This window comes from Rhyacophila brunnea, unplaced genomic scaffold (assembly GCF_057557595.1).
Source record: "Rhyacophila brunnea isolate RB1 unplaced genomic scaffold, BYU_Rbru_1.0 scaffold_5, whole genome shotgun sequence".
NCBI lineage: Eukaryota > Metazoa > Arthropoda > Insecta > Trichoptera > Rhyacophilidae > Rhyacophila > Rhyacophila brunnea.
The window spans coordinates 13,417,992-13,441,098 of record NW_028233170.1 but is presented as its reverse complement, the minus strand read 5'-3'; the positions used below and the strand labels follow the sequence as shown (position 1 = coordinate 13,441,098).

At 30.0% G+C, this 23,107-nt stretch overlaps 1 protein-coding gene across 1 annotated transcript in view; it reads left to right on the top strand.

The window, feature by feature from the left end:
• Window positions 1-23,107, top strand: part of LOC147066059 (neuroligin-1-like) — a 124,522-nt gene that overhangs the window by 31,575 nt on the left and 69,840 nt on the right. The window contains exons 3-4 of the mRNA XM_085955716.1: window positions 9,107-9,225; window positions 19,962-20,114. Of these exons, the coding sequence (XP_085811842.1) occupies window positions 9,107-9,225; window positions 19,962-20,114 (272 nt within the window). The remainder of the gene's footprint in view (window positions 1-9,106; window positions 9,226-19,961; window positions 20,115-23,107) is intronic.

Sequence of the window (23,107 nt, the reverse complement as noted above, 5' to 3'; positions counted from 1 at the left end):
ATTTCACAGTGAAGGTAAATTTAAGCATGTTCGGTTGAGATAATTTGTTGTAAAAAGATTTCCAAGCAAAACTTTTGCATGGCTGTCAAATAAATATCACGTAAAAGAACACTTCGAATGCGAATCTAGTAGAATTTATTATCACGCAAAGAACGATAAAACAAGAAAAAAAAGAATCAAAGCATAGTATGTGTGTAGCAGATACTTACAGAGAAAAATACCAGATCGACGTTTCCAATAAACACGGAAAACAATTCGAGCAAGAAATCGCGAGGGCAATATTGTTTTATCTCTCAAATAGAAGACTGGATATTAGATGGGTATTTTACCAGTTAAATCGAATTTAAGTCACCGTTACGCGAACCGCTCGCCCCACAATGTTACCCGCCGCTTAAGCTGGGAACAAGCCGAACTCAATCTTGAACAGTATCAAAAGTCGTTTGTGGAAAGTTTTCTCTCAGTATTCTTTGTTTGGGGGGTTTCCCGCCTTAGGCCAAACCAGCTCTTTCTCCTTCCACGAGTTGAAAATGTTTTATATGTCTCTGGGAATGTGTTTCTGTGTCTTCCAGCGGAGCGCTCGACTCTGAACATTAAAAGGAAAACAGCTCGATATTTCGGTAAAGAAATTTTTAAAGAGAAAGTTTTTAGAGGAAAAAGGAGGAGCTTGGTTCAAAAACATCAAGTTACTTCGTGGAAAGGACTAAATAATTTTCTGTCAAATGAACTTGTTTATTTCTGTATCTTGTCGAAATGGTATCTTTATTTAATGATACGATATTTTTTCAAACTTTTTTATTACATATTTAATTATCGTACAGTACGTTATTATTTAAAAAAAATGAATTCCCATTTTTTCTTAATCATTTAACTAATATGTGATACCAATACCCACATTTGTATATACATCGTACAGTTTTAATTTAAAAGAGTAGTGCAACGTGCATGTTTGACATAACGTGAAAAGACAATCAAAGAAAAAAAAATGATAAGGAAGCAGACAGAACTATGCAATATGATAAAGGTCGCTAAGCTGAAACAACAATATTGCGCTAAACATATTGATCGGTGAATGGATAACAGCTGGAAAAATGCTGCCATACAGTGGTACCCAAGGGACAGTAAACGATAAAAGGGACGCCTTAACATCAGCTGGATATACGAACTTATAAAGTTCGGTGGTTTTACGTGCATTGAAGAACATAGTGGAGGAAGCTAAGAGAGGCCTTCATCCATCAGTGGATATACCCCAGCTATTGATGATGATGACATAAAACGTCTTAAATTTCGGGACGTATATTATATACCTAGGTGCACGTGGTATCAAAGTTTCGCGATAATTTCGTTTATTCATAGTGCTTATTGTCTATTTCGATTAGAGAAGTGAATAATACGTCGTTTGAAAGAGAAGATATATGCCTAGAAATCAGCCATGTCAAAATTACCTACAATATTTACACTCTCACCGTATAAGCATTCCACATAATATTACGCGAGTGACGTTTAAAGAATTTGTCATTCAGTGGTAGTTTAAAACCCTGGCTCTTTATTTGAATATGAATTAAAATAAATCATTTGTTTATCTACTGGTTTTTAATTGGTTACCTAGAGTGGACCTTGACTATCTAATCAGCTCTGCTCTATCCTCCTCTCTCCTTCTTTATTTGATTACTCCAACCGCTAGTTAGTCTTTTTTTTCTGCTCCACAAACTTGTGGTAGTTGGCCGTTGCTTGATAATTCAAATTTGTGTCACATAACCAGCCCATCGCAGACGTTAGATTTTGATAAATTGACACAGACAAGCTTATATCACAGAACATTATAAAGCTCATGAATATAGCGTAGCAACCTCACATCGCATACTTCAATAGTTTTAATCAAAATCTACTTTGATATAAGTAGGGTAGTGTAAAAGTCAAAGCATTAGAAATTTAATATAAAAATATTATTTGAATTAATTATTTTTTCGTAGGTACTCATGAATAAAATAAAATAATTTATTCATTCAAATACTCAACACGAAATATAAAAGTAAATTTAATTTTATGTTTACGATATTTTTGAGAATTTTCACATGAAGAAATTTACTATTCCAAAATAGGATTAAAATTTTCGTTCGCTATGTGAAGAGGTAAACATTGTTGTATGGAATTGTTTTGTTATTAATGTTATTATATTACTGATAATAACCACATGCGCCATAATAAAATATCCGTGATAATTTCATGAATGGATTTATATTAATAATATATGTACTCATAATGTCTACCTATGAGTAAACCTTAATTGAATATCATATTATTTGTATCAAGATGTTTTGATAGTTGATTAATTATGTAAATAATTTATCAATTGCAGACTATATCATATGTATAAATATTAAATGTTACAACAATGAAAAACAAAACGTTTGGTAAAACGAAAACAAAAACAAATAACAAAGACAATAAATTTGAAAAACATAAAACGTCAAAGCTAACAGTTATACATATTATGAAATCGTAATATGAATGGAATGGGATTTAATGATATGAATAATTGGCATGGCAGAATGCAAAAAAAAGTTCAATAATGATGTGGTAATTATAATATTCTAAGATTATATAATAGGTATGTCGTAGGTACTTAAAATGAAATAATGAGATTATATTTTAACCATTTACGTAATGTTTAATATTAAAAAATAACGTTTTATATCAAAGGAAATAAACTCTAATATATATTAATTAATCATAAAAGTAGGCAAAGTACTTCAATGATATTTATTTTAATTAGAAAAATATACGTGTTTCGATCACATGGTGTATGTTAACTTTATTTATATGTATGATTAAATCCGTGTAGACTATCAGAAATAGGCGTTCTAGCAACTGCGCTAACATGGGACGTATTTGGGAGATATTTAGTAAAATTCAATATGTTATTTACAATATTATGTACCTAAGTAAATTAGAAAAAAGTTTGGTTATAAACTTTTCCGTGTATATTTTATGCTGTTGATTTTATTAACTTACTATCAAATCCAGATCATTGGTATGAATGTAGTATTATAACCAAACGTTGATTGCTAAGTCAGTTATATTACTACATTTTATAAAACATATTTTCTGCCAACCTTCTGAATAGCTTTACTTGTTTGATTTTTTAAAATTATTTTAAAATATAATGAATACAGTCATAAATATGCATGGTGATTTTTGTATTTAATTTTAAATAAATATTCATGGATTTAACGGGGTTTGAAATCAATAATCTCACTTATAAAACGATTTTTCTAATGGATTTAAATTCAAATTACATCAAGTACCTTCGGTCGATAGTATTAATATTAAAATGATTTTCAGCTTCATTTTAATAACTAGAATTTTTATGGGGTATCTCGGTAAAGAGTCAACATGTTTACATAAAGAATATAAACCTACTGTATAAAAAGGCCGGTTCAAAGTTGAAACTTGCCCTCTGGCTTAAAAAAATCCCATGGATATATTAAATTAATAATCACATTTCCTTGAAGTAAATGCGATGTAAATTTACTTCAATCACAAAATACTGGCCACTTTTAAAATTTTCTTCAAACTTCCTCGCAAAGTATTATAATTTCCCGTTTCGACTGAAAATATCCGGAGTTGAAGAAAGGTCTCGTCCGGTGAGCTTTTGGAAGTTTCAATCAAGCGTACACTTTGATATTCTGACAAAAGGGTCGACATTTATGCATGCAAAAACTGGGATAACGAGGGCAATATAATATAATTTTATTTGATAAAAAAACTGTGGGTATCCCAAGTATAGGGAATTTTGAAGTTGTGATTTATATTTTCGGTATTATTAAATATGAGCGATGATTTCAACAATCACTTAAATGATGTTATCCATAAAGTATTTAATATTGATGTAAATGCACGTTAGAAATGAAAATAAATAAATTGTTGATGTACATAATGACTATTTATGGTGAACGTGATGTTATGTTATGTGCGTTATTATCTACAAAATATCAAATAAACACATTATTTACTGAATTAATATATTATATCATGTTATTTTGTATTACCGTCCGATATTTGAATTTCCAGAGTGTGAAAGATTGAGCTACCTACCTATTTTAATAGAGAAAATAATATTGATATTGCGAAACTCGATAACAATTCTTTAACGTTTGAAGTACAGTTTAATTAGTCAAATATCTAATTATGAACACATTTATAGTTTGTTATAGTTCTACTATAATAGAAAGCACTTCAGAAAGTATTGTAAAAACACTAGTTAACTTTATCGCAATTAGACAGGACACGTATAGCTTAGTGGTCAGGTATATGAGCGCGAATCCCAGAGGGTACGGGTTGAAATCCTGCTGGGTATCGTAATTTTTTTTCAAAAAATATTTTTTATAGTAAGTACCTACCTAGTTCTATTTTTTCTTAGAAGTGTTTTCAAATTATGTACAAATTCATATTATATACATATAATATATTTTTTATCTATTATAGTTTGGTTAGGTAGGGATTAATGAATTAAAAAAAAAAATGAACCAACAGTACGTGTAATATGTATTCTTAATCAAACGACAACATATAAGTATGAATGAAAAAGTGTGCACCATTTTGCCGTATCGCCCAAAATTTACCATAACTATTATGATTTGGTTTAGGCAGGGTTTAAGTGATTTTTAAAAATTAACCAAAACCATCTGTAAATTGTAGTCTTAGTTCAATAAAAACCAATACGTATGACTAACAAAGGTTAGTATACACTATTTATGGCTCATCTTAACAGCCTACCTCCACTCTTCGCTAACATTTCATACGTGACGCTAACAATGTACCTACCAGTTGATTTCTTTGGGAGTAGTGAGTGGATAGTGAAAAATATTTTTTCATTATTAAAATTTTTGTACCGATACTTTCTATCAACATGACGCCCCTAATGATAGTATTACATTCATTTATTTAAATATTCTTGTATCAAATGACCTAATAAAATAATTTATTTCAAAATTAGAATACATATTATATCTGAACAAATAACTTTTACGATTTTATTATGTATGACGTTTTTCAGAAATATATTTCCCGACAGTAATAACTATTTAATTTACGATACGGTTTTTTAAATTAAAGGGTGACAGAATTGAAAATAATACTAAAACTTAGATTATGTTATATTTTGTAATAAAAATACGCGTAAAAGACTAACTTGATATAGTATAAATTCACTAGTCAAAATATCCAAAAGTCACTTAGTAAAAGCACAAATTGAGTGCCTATTTCGTTTTGAGAGTCGTACAGAGCTCGTCTGTGATACGAGAATTTAAATATTCTCACTCAAAGCAAAGAAGACAAAGCAGAATGTAATAATGTACAATATACGCATGGAAACCTTACTTTGCCTATCCGACATTTCGTTTCAACACATTTGCAGTGTAAAAAAAAACCCCAACAAACGTCAAGTGAAACACTTTTGCGACGTAACCACTCACAATTTTGGGAACACTTGTTCTGTTTCGTAGGGTAAATTCGTTACCCTTGCGCTACGCTAGTATTATACACCAGTTTGGGAAAGTTGATTACTATTATGATGTAGATAAAAAATAATAAATATATTTTTTTAAAAGAAGAAAGCTGCTTATAAAGTTTTATTTTAGAATAAGGGAATTATTTGTATATTTGTATATGCACATTTCCATTAGTGATACTAGAACAGTTACCTATACTGAAATATCTATTATATACAAAAAGTATTCATGCATATGAACTGATCTTATGTCAAATGCAAAAAAAATTAAAATCAAATGCTATGCGAAAGTATTATTTGAATAAACCACTGTTGATTGTTTTTTATTACTATAAACATGCCGGATTGACGTGAGGTTCGATAGTTTTAGCACAAAGAAAAACATAGTAAAAAGCACTGAGAGAGATAGGATATGGTGCAATAGGTGTGATAATCATATTACCTAATTCCTGCATATAAGAAAATAGTTTTTCACACATTCATGATTAAATGGTTTAACCATAACATTATAATATAGGACGTTTAATTATTTATTTACCTAAGTAAGAAAGAAAATAATAAGCAAGTAGAATGGTTACTTTTAAATGAAACTAACACCGTTCCAAAGATTTTGTCGTGGCTACAATGCCAGAAGAATCTGTCCTTTCTCTACTTTGAAACATCTCTGTGCATGTTGGAACTATGAGGAAAAGTGAGATTCTATAATTCAAAAAGGCAAACGAGGTTTCGTCTGACCCTGTTAAGACACTACGAAGTTTGAAGTACTGTTTAATGGGTTTAAATAGAGTAGAGAGTCCATTAAAGATACTTAATTCCAAAATTCATATTTAAAAATCCGTGGAAGAAATATTTGAAGCATAAAAAATAAAAACAAAATAAAAAGAAGAAATGTGCAAGCAAGTTAAAAGGTTTAAATTAGGCAGACTCGTGACCAATTTTTTTTGAATTCGATGCTAATGGGATATTCGCATCAATTTTTTAGAACAGTCAGGTGTTTTTGAGACCATTTATTTGCTCATTGTGATACATTATGGTGGTTTGTGTATTTAAATCTTAATTTGACTTATTCTGAGCCCATATTTTATACTTTCTAGAATCAAAACATCCTGTTAGTTAGAAATTTTTAACATTATGTTGGTAATTATTTCTATATAGGGGTTTTCAGTATACATGATTTTGGTTAAAAATATCATATTAATTGTCGTTTGATTGATAAACTAATGAATAGAACTCTCATCCGGAAAGTGAAATATATGTGTTCAAATACTGCTCGGTTTAAAAAATCTGTTATGTATCTGAAGTTTTACTTAGAAATTACGCTGGTATATCATTTATTATAATATATTTTTAAAGTTGTGGATAGGTCTTAAAAATATAATGAACTGTTATTATTGTTAGAAAAAAAGTAGCTGACATACTTAATTAAACTGGCGATACTGACCGTTTATGCCCATAGTTGAATACGCAAAATTTCTCCAGAAAGCTCTATCCCAAACAATCCAGTAGATCATCTTCAGTATCTCTGGGTCCCTCTTAGTATTCATTGGCTGCCCGTCTTATTTCGGGGACGATTTAAAGGCCAAGTGCCTGCTTGGGTTCTATCATAAACCTTATGGAGAGTCCTAGATTTATCGCATTACAATGTAACCAATACATTTGCGTCTTCGCGCCCTCAATATTTATATTTAAAATATTAGGCTAAAATAATTTGCTCGAAATTAATTTTATTTTTGAATATGATTGACAAATGATGCATGATATATGAATAATCGGGTGCCGGACGAAATCCCGAAGGCCGAAATCCCGAATGCCGAAATCCCGAAAGCAGAAATCCCGAAGGCCAAAATCCCGAATGCCAAAATCCGGAATGCTGAAATCCCGAATGGCTGAAATCCCGAATGGCCGGAATCCCGAAGGCCGAAATCCCGAAAAATAAAAAAATACAAACAGCAATAATTGCGCAATATCGAAAAATGGGTTTTTGTCTCTCCTACAAAAAAATGCGCAATCTTGAAATGTGCAATTTTCACAAGAGATACAAAATACCATTTTTTTGTAGAACAAATGGGTTTTTGTTATCCTTCAAAAAAATGCGCAATTACTACTTACAAACACTTATCTTGAATTGCGCAAATTTTATAAGAGACAAAAAACATTTTTCACAAGATAAGTGTTACGATTGCGCAATTATTTCTGGTTTTTTTTATTTTTCGGGATTTCGGCCTTCGGGATTCCGGCCATTCGGGATTTCGGCCATTCGGGATTTCAGCGTTTGGAATTTCGGCTTTCGGGATTTCGGCCATTCGGGATTTCAGCATTCGGGATTTCGACCCAAACCCGAACAATCATGACATGTTGTATTAATTATTTAGGTTAAGATTAACAAATATTTTTACAATGATTACATTTCTGTAGATCTCGTCCATCGTAGACCAACCTCTACGAGTCGGTCTACATTTTTACCCTCATCGGATAATGGCGTTGCCGTCATGGCCGCATCTCGCCATGTTTGTGTCAGGATAATGCGCTCTAGAATTAGTCTGCTGTGTTCTAAACGGAACAGCTAATTTTGAAAAATAAACATCTATAACTCTTCAGTATTATTAAATTATTTTTAATTGTTTGTTATTTATTTATTATATTGAATGTAGACAAAATTCAAGAAAACAACATAATATATAATAATATATACTTTATGAAAAATATAAAACTTTAAAAAAACTCAGAAGCTTACTGAGATATTCCAAAAAACATTCTTTTATATACAATAATTGTATTTGAACTTACATTTATCACTTTCCGCGCAATGGTTTTCATCCATCTGTTTATTATGTCGATGATCGAATTCTTCGGAACAATTTTCAATAACCATGCTATCTGGGATGTTCAAATTGTGTAAAAAAATGACTACCAAATTTATAACGATTTATAATCAATAGTTGAATATTTGATTGGACCTATATTTTATAATGATTTGAGCCATATTTTATAATGAAACAGAATGCAAATATAGTAATTCCTTCAAAATTACGAGTCAATTGTAAACTCCAATGTAAAGTTTACCCAATATTTTTTTTAACATGTCATGTAATTTAAAAATACGATAAATGTCACGTATTGACAAAAAAATGTTTGATAATCTACTATAACTACGAACATCTCACGTATTAAAATATAGCCTTTTAAATTATAAATGATGAAGTTTACAATACTTACTTATACAAAACAGGGTACCATACTATGACATACGCAATATTTCCTACCAAATTTCTGACTAAGCTCCTAAAGACATCCAAAATTCTTTATTTTCCATCGTTATACGTTAGGGTACCCAGGCCGGTATATTTTTAAATATAATTATATGAGTTAATGGTTTTCTGATTGTTAGTTATGAAGAGTAATATTAAAATGGTGGTGAAGAGAAAAGAATATAATATCTAAAAATATAATAAAAAAATGTGAAAAAACATCGCCTTTTCGGCGAGTTGTCGGTCGGGAAATAAAATTTTAACTCGGTTTCCGTGTGTATTTTTTCTCGGAAAAATATAAAAAAAGTTTCGGCAAATTAAATAAGAGTAAAAATTCTTTTTATTGCAGGACAGTGGCCCTCACAAAGATGCCCAAGGGTCGTTATCAACAGCTGAAGAAGATGGTGCCTCTTCTCACCAACCAGAGCGAAGACTGCCTAAATCTTAATATTTATGTTCCTGGAAGTGGTAAGTGTTTTAAATTTATTTTACGAGTGCGTTTTTATTTTTGGAGAATGTAAAAATACTCATATACATTTTTTAAATATAATTTCAAGAAAGTAAGGAATATAAATATACCTACTCAATATTTTTTTTGTATTATAGTGCAGCGAAATCATTGAAATAGTTGGGATAAATATCTTTTTCTAGTTGTTATATTTCTCACATGTGTTTTTACATTATATTATATATTTAATAAAAAATGTTATATTATTAAATCTTGTGAAATAGTTTATGGTATTATTAACAAGTGCAAGTACGTTATAACGAAAAATTGGAGATATCCTGACACTGGTTAGTAATTTAGGTAAATTATTAATATTTTGATTTAAAATACAAAAGCCGATATTATACAAAACAATAACGCAATTTAGAAAGCAATTCAATAAGAATTGTAAGAACCGCTAGTTAGTTTTGTTATAATTGGATACAAAACACATAGTTTAGCAATCAGAGCACATGGATGCAGATTTAAATGCCGCTGGGTATCACTAGTTTGAAATTTATCATTTTATTTTCATTTATGGGTAGCTTTTGTCGTTAGTAAGATTTGAATAACGTCAATATTCTTCGCATAAGAGTCGCCGATAAATAAAAAAAATGAAATACCGATATGTTCTGTATATCAATATGAGTATAGAATTTGGTTTAAATGTAATTAAGGGTTTAACAGTTGATAACGTTGGGCATAATATTTCAATTTAAGAATAAAATATGATTGACAAAGAAATAGATGTGAGCCTACTTAAAAACCAATCATTTAAAGTTGAAAAACAAAACCATGGTGTTTATCATTATTATAATAATATAAAAGTTAAAATTATGGTTTTGGAGTGAGGACCTGATCGACGGATCCCCTTCTAGAAGAAAAGAGGCGATATGACAGCGAGTCGCAGTCAAAGCCTCGGTAAAATCACAAAAAAAAAAAAAAACATTATGGTTTTTGAAAATTACATCTTATATCAGAATTTACCATACATATTGCTATATATAGTAGTAACACTATAGTATGGAAATTTATTAACAGAGTTTTAGTAGGTACTAAAATTTATTTTCATATTGCAATATAGCAAAATAGTGCGGTTTTGACGAGCCACATTAATTATTGTAGCAAATGGCCGTTGTAGAAAATGTGGGATAGATTTCACATTTTATTTTATATTGCCGACATCACACAAATTCATAATAAATTTTTAAACTCTTACTACAATCATTGAATCAAAGATTTACCATGAGTTTTTACTAATGTAAGATGCATGTGTTTTATTGTATATCTATCTCATCATGAAATCATATTATTAAATTTACATGTCGCTTTCGCGTTTTATAAGTACTATATATATAATAGTATATTTTTTTTTTACAAAATAGGAATAATGTAAATGTAATAAAAAAAAATATCGGACTGAATTAAATATGAACGATTTTCATTGTAAGATAAACATTCCAAATATTATAATATAACATGATAATTCTTGTTTCACATTAGATTTTTTTTTTTTACTGTGGATGTATCAAATTATAAATATATATTTTAGAGATATATCTCAATAAGTTGATTGTGATATGAGCAGTATGGCATGTTATACCATTCTGTTGGAACCATATACAGTCCAGATCAAAATCATCTAATTATGCCAGAAAAAAATCAGTAATCGTGTTTCGGTAGCATTATCTTTTGACAGTAACTGCATTGCCATTTTCATTAAAAAAAAAAATACTGTCCAATTACACCTTTAAACTATAAATCTCACCAAACTGTTAATTTTTGTGGAAGTAAAGGTGTTTCAAGAATAGCATGTGGGTTTTCATTACTCCAAATGCGAAAATTGTGGTTATTAACGAAGTCATTTACAAAGAATGAGCTTTATCGCTGAAGACGATTTTTTTATGAAATAATGGGTCTGTGTCTAGTTGTTCTAAAGCACAATCAGGAAAATTTCGACGCACTAAATGGACACTCTGTTTAAGTTCTTGTGTTAACTGTATTTTATACGCCTTAAAATGTAAATCTTTATGAAGAAAATTCTATGTAGTGCTATAAGAAAGTGTAAGTTCTAGAGAACGACTTGTAATTATTATTGATTGTTATGAATTTTCATCCATTCTTTTATTTACAATTTCGATATTTTCAGCAGGTCATTTACATTATTAAAAGGTTGGATTCTTATCATTGACTCAAATTTACTGATTAAATTACAAATAATAAGCTCTGTAGGTCGATTATTTTAACCATAAAATTCATGTAGATACTGCCTGAAACGTAGCTCAAATATTGTTGTTATAGATGTCAAAAATTTGGATACGCTGTACAAGTGTATATCTTTCCATGATGATTTGCCAAGCAACACTGAATAAACACGTCGATTTTGGTAGGAATCAGATAAAAATGGCTGCCATGATGTTTTAAAAATATACTACTAAAAAAACTTTTAAAAAGTACTAATTTGATTACCCTTTTATAAATTATATAGCCCACGATTGTCGAGCGGATAACGCATGTGGTGGGTTTCAGGTTCCTGGGTCTGGAAAATACATATATTTTTTTTCAAAATGTGTTTGAACCTAATAGGTTAAGCAAGTGGCTAACATCCGTTTCGAGTAAAAACAAAAATCTGTTAAAACAAACCATCACTCTTTAGAGACCCATATGATCTAAATAGGATTAAAAATGTCAAATAATACAATACTATATGATACTCATGTGTATTGTATTAAGTTAGTTCATGGTATCATAATATTGCAGCTGAAAGGTTTATCATGTTAACGATGTGACGCGTCAAATATCTCGATATGATGCAGTGTAAGCTCGAACTAATGCATACTAGCGTCATTTATTTTGTCATTTTCTCCAATTTCAAATTTGAATTATAAATCATAGTTCCAAACTAATCGGAAGTAGAATTGATTATTCAAAATATCACATCCTAATCATTTAAAGTTACGTGTATACGTTACTGAATAGCATTATTAACTGAAATAATACAATGCGATATGTGGAAATAATTATTATACTATAATGATCGCAACTGGCAAAAATCTCTTTGGGTAAAACATCAAGCGCTGAATTGGGTTTTAACATTAACGAATCCAAGACGAAGAAAAAAATTTAACGATTCTCAATCAAATTGACAAGTAAGCCTTCACCCGTAGACTAAACAATTTGGAATATTAATTCTATCGACCGAAGGTACTTGATGGAATTTGAATTTAAATTCTAATGGATTTAAGTTTTGTACGATTCCATTTGAGTCGTTGTTTGCGACCCGCGTTTCGCCTTTTGGCATCTTCAGGCACTATGTGCACTCACCAATGGGCAAATACGCACTGACAACGAATACAGTTAACTTTAACTTATATAATAAATTAATACAATAAAGTAGGTAAAAACTTTATCACCTACCTATTATATAAGTCAAGGATTGTAATAAAAAATATAACAAACAAATTATGAATAGTTGAAGTGTTTGTAAAAAAAAACTCTAACAAATAGAATAACAAAAACCTCAGCATCACAAAATAAGACTCGAATACTGTCATTTTCAAGCTTCTTATACCTACGGTATGTTCGAAATATGGTGCTGGTGGAAGAAATAAAAGAAATAAACGACAAAAAAATACTCATATTTGACTTTTTTAGACCCCATAGTTTGATCCTAGTGTAAGGGCGGACGTGCTCAGCGTGGGCCAAAATGGAGCTTTTTTATATTTTCAAAGCATGATACTGGACATACCTTAAACGTTGTAGATAATCTATTTATATAATTTTGAAGCCTTATTATCCTTTATATTTATTTTATGCATTTGATGACTGCATAAAGTATTTTTATTACATAACATAGTATTTTTACTCCCTACTTCAATTATAGTTTGTCAATGTATGGCCACGGCCGTATGTTATAGCTTAACCACTGGAAAATGCCAAAAGAAATGGCGTATTTAAAAAAAACACTACCTTATTATTAGGTCAATACTTATTATAAAGCAATCATTATTCGTAGGATGTTTATCACACTTGAATGGTCAAAGACATAGCTTATAACGAGTATCTTTAAAATTATCTTCAAATGTGTTTATCTTTCCCATTTTTTTGAATAATAAAATACCCAATTCTTGTCAAATATGGGATCACAGAGATTATCAATGTATTTTTTTATCATAAATATTTCACTATAATAATGTCAATATAAAATATTATACTGATGGTTTTATAAATGCGTTTAAAAATTAATAAATGTAAAAAATCTTAACACCACTGCACATTTGTGTACAGAAATATGACTATATTCTAAAACATTAGAGCAAGAGGTTTAAAAGAATACTATTTTATGTAATAAAAATACTTTATGCAGTCATCAAATGTTTAAAATAAATATAAAGGATAATAAGGCTTCAAAATTATATAGATAGATTATCTACAACGTTTAAGGTATGTCCAGGATCATGCTTTGAAAATAGAACAAAAACTCCATTTTGACCTACGCTGAGCATGTCCCCCCGTGCTTTCACACGTTTTCTTCTATGATGATACTCTTTTGATCCATTATGCAATTGATTTTATCTTAATCGTGTCGGTGAAAGTCACTCTTCAAAATATATCAAATGGAGTTTATTGTTATATAAGCGCGTCATGTGTCTCTCTTCGGTAATTCTCGATAATATTTTAGAGTCGCGCATTATCAAGAATTGCCGTAGACAATTAGGGTTGTTTGTTTTTTTATAATAGTTTCTACGTGACACAGCATAGAGATTCACTCTATTGTACATAGTTAAGTTTCAGAAAACAAAAACATGCTAGATTAACAATAAAATGGGCATAACTTAAAATCAGCACAAATTTAATCAATAGACAAGAAAGCAGACGACAATAAGACATGTGATAGATTTACTACTTATCTACATTTGCTACTTTTTATCAATACGTACCATATTTTTTAAGTTTTTGTTTTTTGGAAACTACATGTAATACCAAATACTTACTATCATATTTGAGATTTTCACAGTTGTTTGCTATCGTAATAGATTATTGGTCATCCACCGCGTGTTCTTCCTTCTCCTTTCATCAACATCTCAATAGATAATGCTGATGAAGTAAACTATAATATGTATGAATGTAAACGTCACTCAAAGCCGTCTCGCACATCTAAACTTGTCTCGTCTACGACACAATCATAAATCAAATCTTATAGGAATGTCACAAGCATGTTTCATGTTTGACCGCGCACATAGAAGCCTAGCGACAGCAACGCGCGTAACCCCTCAAATCGTCAACGTAGTCAAATGCCAAAAATGTCATCAGAGTATCAGACGCCGAAACAGCGATTATTGTATTGGTACTGCAGAAATTGAAGAAGTAGGCAAAAATATATTGGGTTCATCCGTCAATTAGGCATATCTCCTAGTATAGTCATATATACACGGACATTTCTTATTTTATTGAACGAAGTAAATGTTGTTGCGCCCATCTGCCATTTTTCCCGTGGATATGTATGAGATACGGTGACCGCCGAGGTTGACGTTTGAATATGAATAACCCAAATGGTCGACTTGTAGCGTGTGCGTATGTATAACCACAACTCTGAGGGTGAGCGACTTGCAGCCGAAATCGTGTAAAATTTGTTGCAAGCAACACCAGATGTTTTTTTTTTTAAAACAAAAATGCTTCATTCGAGCAGTATACGAAGGTCCATAAGATAACGTGAGTTTTGTGAATAAACATTATGTCATATTGACGTATTCGATATGTTGCAGTCAAAACGAGTTTAGATGTGCGAGACGGCTAAATGTTTCAAAAGTGATCCGCTTAGCTGAGAGAAAATGTTGCTCAGAGTAGAATGATATAGGAATAAGGAAACAGGAGGCTATCGAAGTCCATAGTCACCCTGACTATATTATAAAGACGATAGGCTACGGTTAATAATGACTTGTAATAATAATATAAGAGAGTTACCAAGTTATATGTACAAAGCTACATGAGATATTTATGCAGAATCGAATCAACCTCGGCTGATAATGATAACTGATTTATACTTGATAGAACTGTGTCGATGAATTGATAATATTGTGTAACCACACAACCGTAGATACCTGTTATCATATACGTTAGCTCGTGATTATGTATGCGACACGATACTCCATGATAAGCTTTTCAGGCTTAGGCGCATTGTCATTCTTTATGGACAACGTGACGTGTTTTCTTTGGTAGACATTAATGTTTCCGTAAAACAAGTAAATAGTATTAGATATCACATGGTATAAGTATGTTTTTATTATTACAATAAAAATAATAATAGAACAACATAATAATATAAAATTGTTTAAGTGGCACATTCAAACCTGTATTGCATTAATAATTGCTACGAAATAAACATGTGGTGATCAATGGTTCCGTGAGAACAAAACCGTGTCAGCAGAATCTATGACTTACGATTCATTCTCAAAGTAATATTATTTATTTTAATATTGTTTATTATGTGCATTTCTTGCATGCATTTTTCACACAATTGAATTACTACCCATTCAGTACTTTTTCACCTCAACTACAATTATTAATGTTTATTATATTAAAAAATTATTTTCTCAGCGAGGCTTGAGATACTCAGTGTTAGCATTTTCCATCGTGATGGGTTCAATAAAAAATCACGATGGGACAAATCGTCTTGTCGAAAGCTAAACTATCTCACTCCTCATTGTATCTCAATCGTGTAACTGTCACTCTGTTTCGGGCTATCTTATATCGTGTAATATTATCTGTATGTATCTATGTAAACTATATCTCACAAATTACAAATAAATCCATCATCTCCGCCAGCAATAACCAGTCTTCATACTTCACTATCATCATCCACCTCACATACTGCCAAACAAATATAATCAATACTTAAATATTATATAATTGTAATGTCATAAAAATGTTAACATAGGTTCCTGAAACTTTCCATAATATAGAGAATTATATGTAAATTTATGATATTGACCAATGCATCGAGAGTGTGAACATTCAAACCATAGGTAATAAAGCTTCGCCCATATAAGAGTTTCAAGGATTTACGACTTAAAAACTTTACTCGGTTACTTTGAGAAGGGTTCACTGAGAAATATGTATTAGAAACATAAAATAAATATTTTTATAATCTTGTCAGTGCTAAGAAATTAATTTAACGATCTTTTACCGTAAATATTTATTTTAAAATTAATTTATTTCACAAGGACCTACTTAATTTATTTATATTCTTCAAAACCTTAATAAAAAATATGGAAATGTATTATCTGATATGTATAATTTATTATTAAGAAGAGTATTACCTATATTTTTGAGGTTTGAAAATGTTACTTCTGGTTAAAAGTAGCATTATGTTTATTGTATTCATTTATATTAATATAATAAATATACACCCATTTGCATACATCATTACGTACCCGCGATGGAGAGTGGTAACATGTCCCCTTTCAAAGTCGCGATTTTCCTATTCAAATCCCGGGTCCGAAAAATTCTAATAATATTTTTTTTATTATAGAATTTAAAAGTAAATAAAAATAATCAAAAAAAGATAATGTAACGAAATGTACTATCAGTGGGTCTATTCTGTACTTATCGACCGCTAAAGTGGTAAAGTGATAGATATTATCAAACTTAGGGTAGGTTTGTATCAAAGTATTAGCACTTATTGTAACAATTACAATACGTTGGTTGTAATTGTTGCAATAAGCGTTACATTTTAACAGCGCTGCTTTTGCTGCTGTTAAAATATAGCACTTATTGCAACAATACACCCAACTTATTGTAATTGTTACAATAAGTGCTAATACTTTGATACAAACCTACCCTAAGTTTGATAATATCTATCACTTTAGCGGTCGACAAATATAGAATAGACCCACTGGTGTAAGTACGCAAACAACGCTCTAAATATGTCGAAAAGGGTTTGGTTTAGGTGACGGCGGAAGTTGCTTAAAGTTAAAAATGCTGTAATATATTACATGTTGGTGGTAATACTACTAACACTATCTCTTCAAGATAACTCTGCAATGAGCATGAGGCGTCGAAGAATGAAGACGAGAAAACGCACGGCAATCGTCCAAAAACTTAACTATAATAATTCTCGACCTTAGATGATAATCTGAGATACTCGTAGGTTTTATTATGAAATTTAATATTACGGTTATCTAGAGAATCGTTCTATAGAACTTTCTCAATATGACCGAATGAGTTGAAGTGCTCGGATTCCATAAGGACTGGTAAAGTTTTGGGAGAATTGTCGTAAATACCGGAACTCCACTCTGTCTAGAATTGCATACCGAAGATCTAGAACATTCTAGGGAAAATAGTACGAAAGTGGAAAGCTTTACGACCATCGTACTACCAAACAATTACCAACTTCCTGGTGTATTATAAAATGTGGAGGCGTAGCTTCCGGGAGGATAGATTAATTATGCAAACGTAAGCTAAAACGAGAAAAGAAGTTTCGTTAGAACAAGGAATTGCGTCTTCACTTATTGTGCTTTCGCGAGTTCATTTTAATTCTATGAATTAAGATGAGTGTTCACAAACATATTCTATATTCTTGTGACTTAATTTTCTACTGAAATACGTAATTATAATATATTCAGCAGTTTTCATTCATTCAAGTCATCATTCTTGGTATTTCATTACTTTACACGTCGCTAAAACTTTTTTTAAATGGAGGAAAAATGGTTACATATTATAACATTTCGCACATTAACATCACAGTTGACCGTCATACTGGAAAGAGACGGTCGTATAATTAATAGTGAAATCAAAAAATGACGCGTTATTTGTGGAGCATTGAGATAGTAATGTTCAAATGTTATTAAATTTAATGATAACATTAATTTGATATGGTATTTATAGATGACTGGGTTTTTAACGTGTCTACTTTTTCCTTATTTTTTTCGACGTTTTGGAATCGTTGAAAATGTCATTATCGGGAAAAAATAACTAAGACAAAATTCAAATAATTTGTTTATTGAAACATTTATATAATATAATAACAATATATAATTGGGATGATATCATAATCAGTCCAATTACCATGCCAGTAAAAATAAATTTCTTAATATCGAATGTGTTTAGGAAAAAAGGGCGTAACCCACACAGAACAAATTTCACAGGAGAGGCAAAAAACGTTTTTGGAATGATTTTGGTTCAATATTAATAAATAAAAATAATCACTGACATTGGGTGCATGATGATTGATTATTTGGTGTAATATCTTTTCAATCTACTAATAATTAAAGAAGTTATTACAGAAAAATCAATAAAATTGAGGGAAAATGCTGTTTTCCTTTAATTAAAACTTAATTATAACTCAATTAAAACCTGAATTAAGATAAAAAATTGGCATTTGTGGCTTACTTCCTTTTTAAAAAACGTGTATTTAGTTGTATACATGGTTAATATCTAATTAAAGCACTTTTTGAAAAATCGATGGTTACGCCCTTTTTCCTAAACACAGTCGATACATAGATGACAGTTTATAAAATCAATATACAACATAACATCATTTCCTTTGACGATTAAAAACGCTGTCATTTAAAAATTGAATAATCAATGCTTGCATCGTATATATATATACCTACGTGTCCATAGCATCCAGATTTTAGATAATACTAATTGAGTTGCTAGTGTTGCAATACTACACCAGTTTATGCATGCATTTACTACATATCAACGTGGTAGTTTCAATAAAATACGAATACATTTTTAATAATGCTAATTTTTGGTGTTTGCTAATAATGGTACTAAATACAATTATTATACGGTCATAAGTAAACGTCATTTAAACTAAATGTATTTCGCCGCTACTCATTTGCTCAATATGCATTATTTGTAATGTGCTCAAATAAAACTGAATAATGAAATTATTTATATAAGTATTAGGATAAAAAGACGGTAACTGTGTGTACACTGTAAGTCGAGGCAGGTCTTACTTGATTTAAATAATGTCAATTGGAATGAAATAAGAACCACCACAGTTCAAGCTAGTTTACTGTGTATCTTAGCCCTTGCTTTCCATAGAGATTTTAAGGTAACAATAATAACAAGATAAAAACAAATTTTTATATACAACGTTTTTAAATTTTCTGTTGAATCATATAGACTTGACTTGACTAGCTTAAACGATCAAAAAAAATCTATTTGATAGAAATAATACTGAAATATCATTTTGACATTCATATTGATTTCCATAGTAACGCACCTCTCTATAATAATAATTTAGTTGCTAGGACCCCAGACCCCTAGCAACCAATAATCGTGTCGAAATAACTTTTCATACAAAACAGAATTAACTGAAAATGAATTCAATTCTATATAAAGATGGCTAAAAGTATTTAAAAAAGATGCGTTGACATCGTGTTCTGATATATTCTAAAAATTTCTAATGTCTAGCTAGTCGGAAAGTTAGTTAAAAATCGATTGCAACATTTGTACCGGACAAATAAGAATACAAGCTAAGAAAAACGTTGTAATAATCTTTCTTTAATCATCATGTTTAGGGCAGCCGTCTATAAGACGGGCATTATCAAGATGACAACGACCTTGAAAAAAATGCATCTAAAAGTATAAACGAATATAATATTTGTGTCGTAATTGTCCTGTTTAAATTTTAACTATGGGTATTGGTCTTAGGCATAAATAAAATGTTTATCTGGTTATTCTGTAGCTATTTATTTCATTGCAGGTAACAGAGGACTAGAGGCGCCATATGCTGTACTGGTGTGGGTGCATGGAGAGTCATACGAGTGGGGTTCTGGTAATCCTTATGATGGATCAGTACTCGCGTCCCATGGCCATGTCATTGTTTTGACACTCAACTTTAGATTGGGACTGCTAGGTAAGAATTGAGTTTGGAAAATAATATGTTTCTTTATTAACTATCCCCATTGTGTCTTTCTTTAACCATATGTATGGGTTTAATACCGTTTCTGGAAAAAAAAAACTTGTTATTTTTTAATGTGTAATTTATATAAAACTCCAAAGTGGAAGTGTCTCAATATAATTTCTACTCAGTAGAGCCTATACAGTAAATTACTTTTGAAGTTTCTTTTTAGGAGTTATAGATGTTGACAGCTAACAAAATCATACTCAGAATGGTCAAAAATAACCATTAAGTACCGATATTGATAATGAATCTATACAAATTGCTGCTACGACAACTTGACTCGAATATAGCCAGACACAGCTGTCAATTGTTTAAAAAGTTTTGTATAGAAAAACTTTGTTTTAAAAACATTATGCTTCTTATTTAGAGATGCCAGAGATCAGAATTACTGATTTTGTGTTAATATAATAATATGTTTATCCGACCATTGTCTTAATATCACTCATTTATAATTTAGCTTCTTAAAAGTTGAGTTTCAGCACGAATATTCTATACAATATATGAATGAAAATATTGTGGTAAAGTGACCAGGCCGATACGTATTTTCAATCAAATTAATACCGGAAAAAATATGTATACTTTTAAACTTAGTACTGTTTTTGGCTCTTAAAGAACACACATAATTTGAAAACACCTCAGATAGCTAACATACTAGAAATAGTCTAAAAAACTACGACGCCAGACGGGACTGAACCCAAATCCACTGGATTTGTACTAATACATGTGCTTTACCACGTGCGCTAGATCTAATCACAATGCAATTAGCTAGTATTTTTTACATATTGAAGTGCTTAACAAATTTCTTTTATTTTGTTAACTGTCAATTCATGGCGGAACTGCATTGTATTGTTGTTTTTATTTAATAAAACGCAATTTTTTTGTAGTACTTATTCCACTTTTAATCAAGAGATTAGGACCGGTTTCGTCCGCCTTAGAGAGACATTTTCAGTCAGTCTGTCAGGACAGTTCAAAATGTCCCTCTGAGGCGGACGAAACCGGTCCTAATCTCTTGATTAAAAGTGGAATAAGTACTACAAAAAATTGCGTTTTATTAAATAAAAACAACAATGCTTAACGAATTGCCTTACTAATAATAGTACTATACTAACTAATAATTTTAATGAAGAGATTTTTGATCAATTCATAGTTTTAATATTTTTTTATATTTAAAATCGATTTTTATAAAAAATATGAATAGATATAAGTTGAAATCCTTTTTATTTATATCTCTCCACTAAAATTTAGAAAACTTAATAAACTAAAATTTAATAATAAATATGACCATAAAATAATAAGTAAGATGGGATACTTTTATAACATTTTTTTTAATTGTAAGTAGTTTATCTTTGACTTAAAATAAAAAATATTTTTCTTTTTAATGTTTCCAGATACATATTTATTAATTAATACAGTTTAAATTGAATATTATTAAAAAATATATCAAATTGAATGCTTCGTATTTTTCCGCTAGGTGGCTCTGGTAGGTAAAGACTTCGCCTTAAGGGACCCAAGTTTTCAGATGTCAGACTTAGAACTAAAAATCGATACTCTTCTTTATAAATTGGAGTCTGTATCGTCCATTAGTAGTTTCTTTGTTCTAAAGCAATATATTCTGTGACGAACGAATTGTACTAGATTCTAGAATTACCAGCATCGTTGTTTCAGGTGAAAGCTTCTGATGCTTTGGTTCATTCAATAATAATATATTATTATAATATATAATTTTATATTATTTGTAAATATCATTTTTATTTTTTTTGTATTAACATCGATTGATTAAATCATTATATAACCGAAAACTTTAATAAAACGCAAAAAAATCTCATGGTTTCGACACCTTTTATCGGTATCTGATTCCAGCCAAGGTTCTTTAGCAATTAAACCATATATGTCCTACGTAAATACGATGAAATTAACTAGTAGTATATAAATATTTGAACCGATTATCAACTTGTGTTAATATTGCCAATTGGTTTTTGTAGTTTGAAAATTAAAAAAAGTTTGGAGAGCAGAAACAACGATAACAACAATTAATAATAAATTAAAAATAGTAAAATATAACAAACATTTTTTTTTTAAATAAATGGTTTATTTTGTGTTTACTGGGTCTTATAATAAGAAAATACACAAAATATTCTTGTTTGGAAAAAATAAATATGTCGCATTAAAAATACAGTAATATTTATTATATCAATAATTATTACTTATTAGTGTACACTACAGAGTTTGAAAAAACACTTGATATCCATAATTATTATAATAAGAGTTATAATATTAATACTATCGACCGAAGGTACTTGATGGAATTTGATATTTTTTACCAATTATGTATTAAGTATCTATTAATACCCATTGTTATATATTATTAGTAGGTACCTCACTTGATATACTTATCTCATTAGTTCACTCCATTTAATTCCCAATACGTTGCCTTTTCCCACTATTGACGATTTTGCACCTATGGAATGTATTATTATTATTAATAATTATTATCGTATGATCTATTATTGGGATTTTGATGATTTGTGCGGCTATTAATAATGTTATCAGGGATAAGGTAGGGGTTTTTACTACAAACACTTCAACTGTTCATAATTTGTTTGTTATATTTTTTATTGTGATCCTTGACTTATTAGGTAGGTGATAAAGTTTATTGTCTTAATTTATTATATATGTTAGAATTAACTGTATTCATTGTCAGTGTGTATTTACCATCGGTGAACGCACATAGTGCCTGAAGATGCCGAAAGGCGAAACGCAGGTCTTAAAATAGTATAAAACTTAAATCCATTAGAATTTAAATTACAGTTATTTTGATTGTTTTGACTAATTCCAATTTTATTTTTCCCAAACACGTTTTATAGTGAAGATATTGTATTCACAAAGAAAATTATTCAGAATATAATCATATACTTATGTAGGTTCTATTTTCATTCTACTAAAGA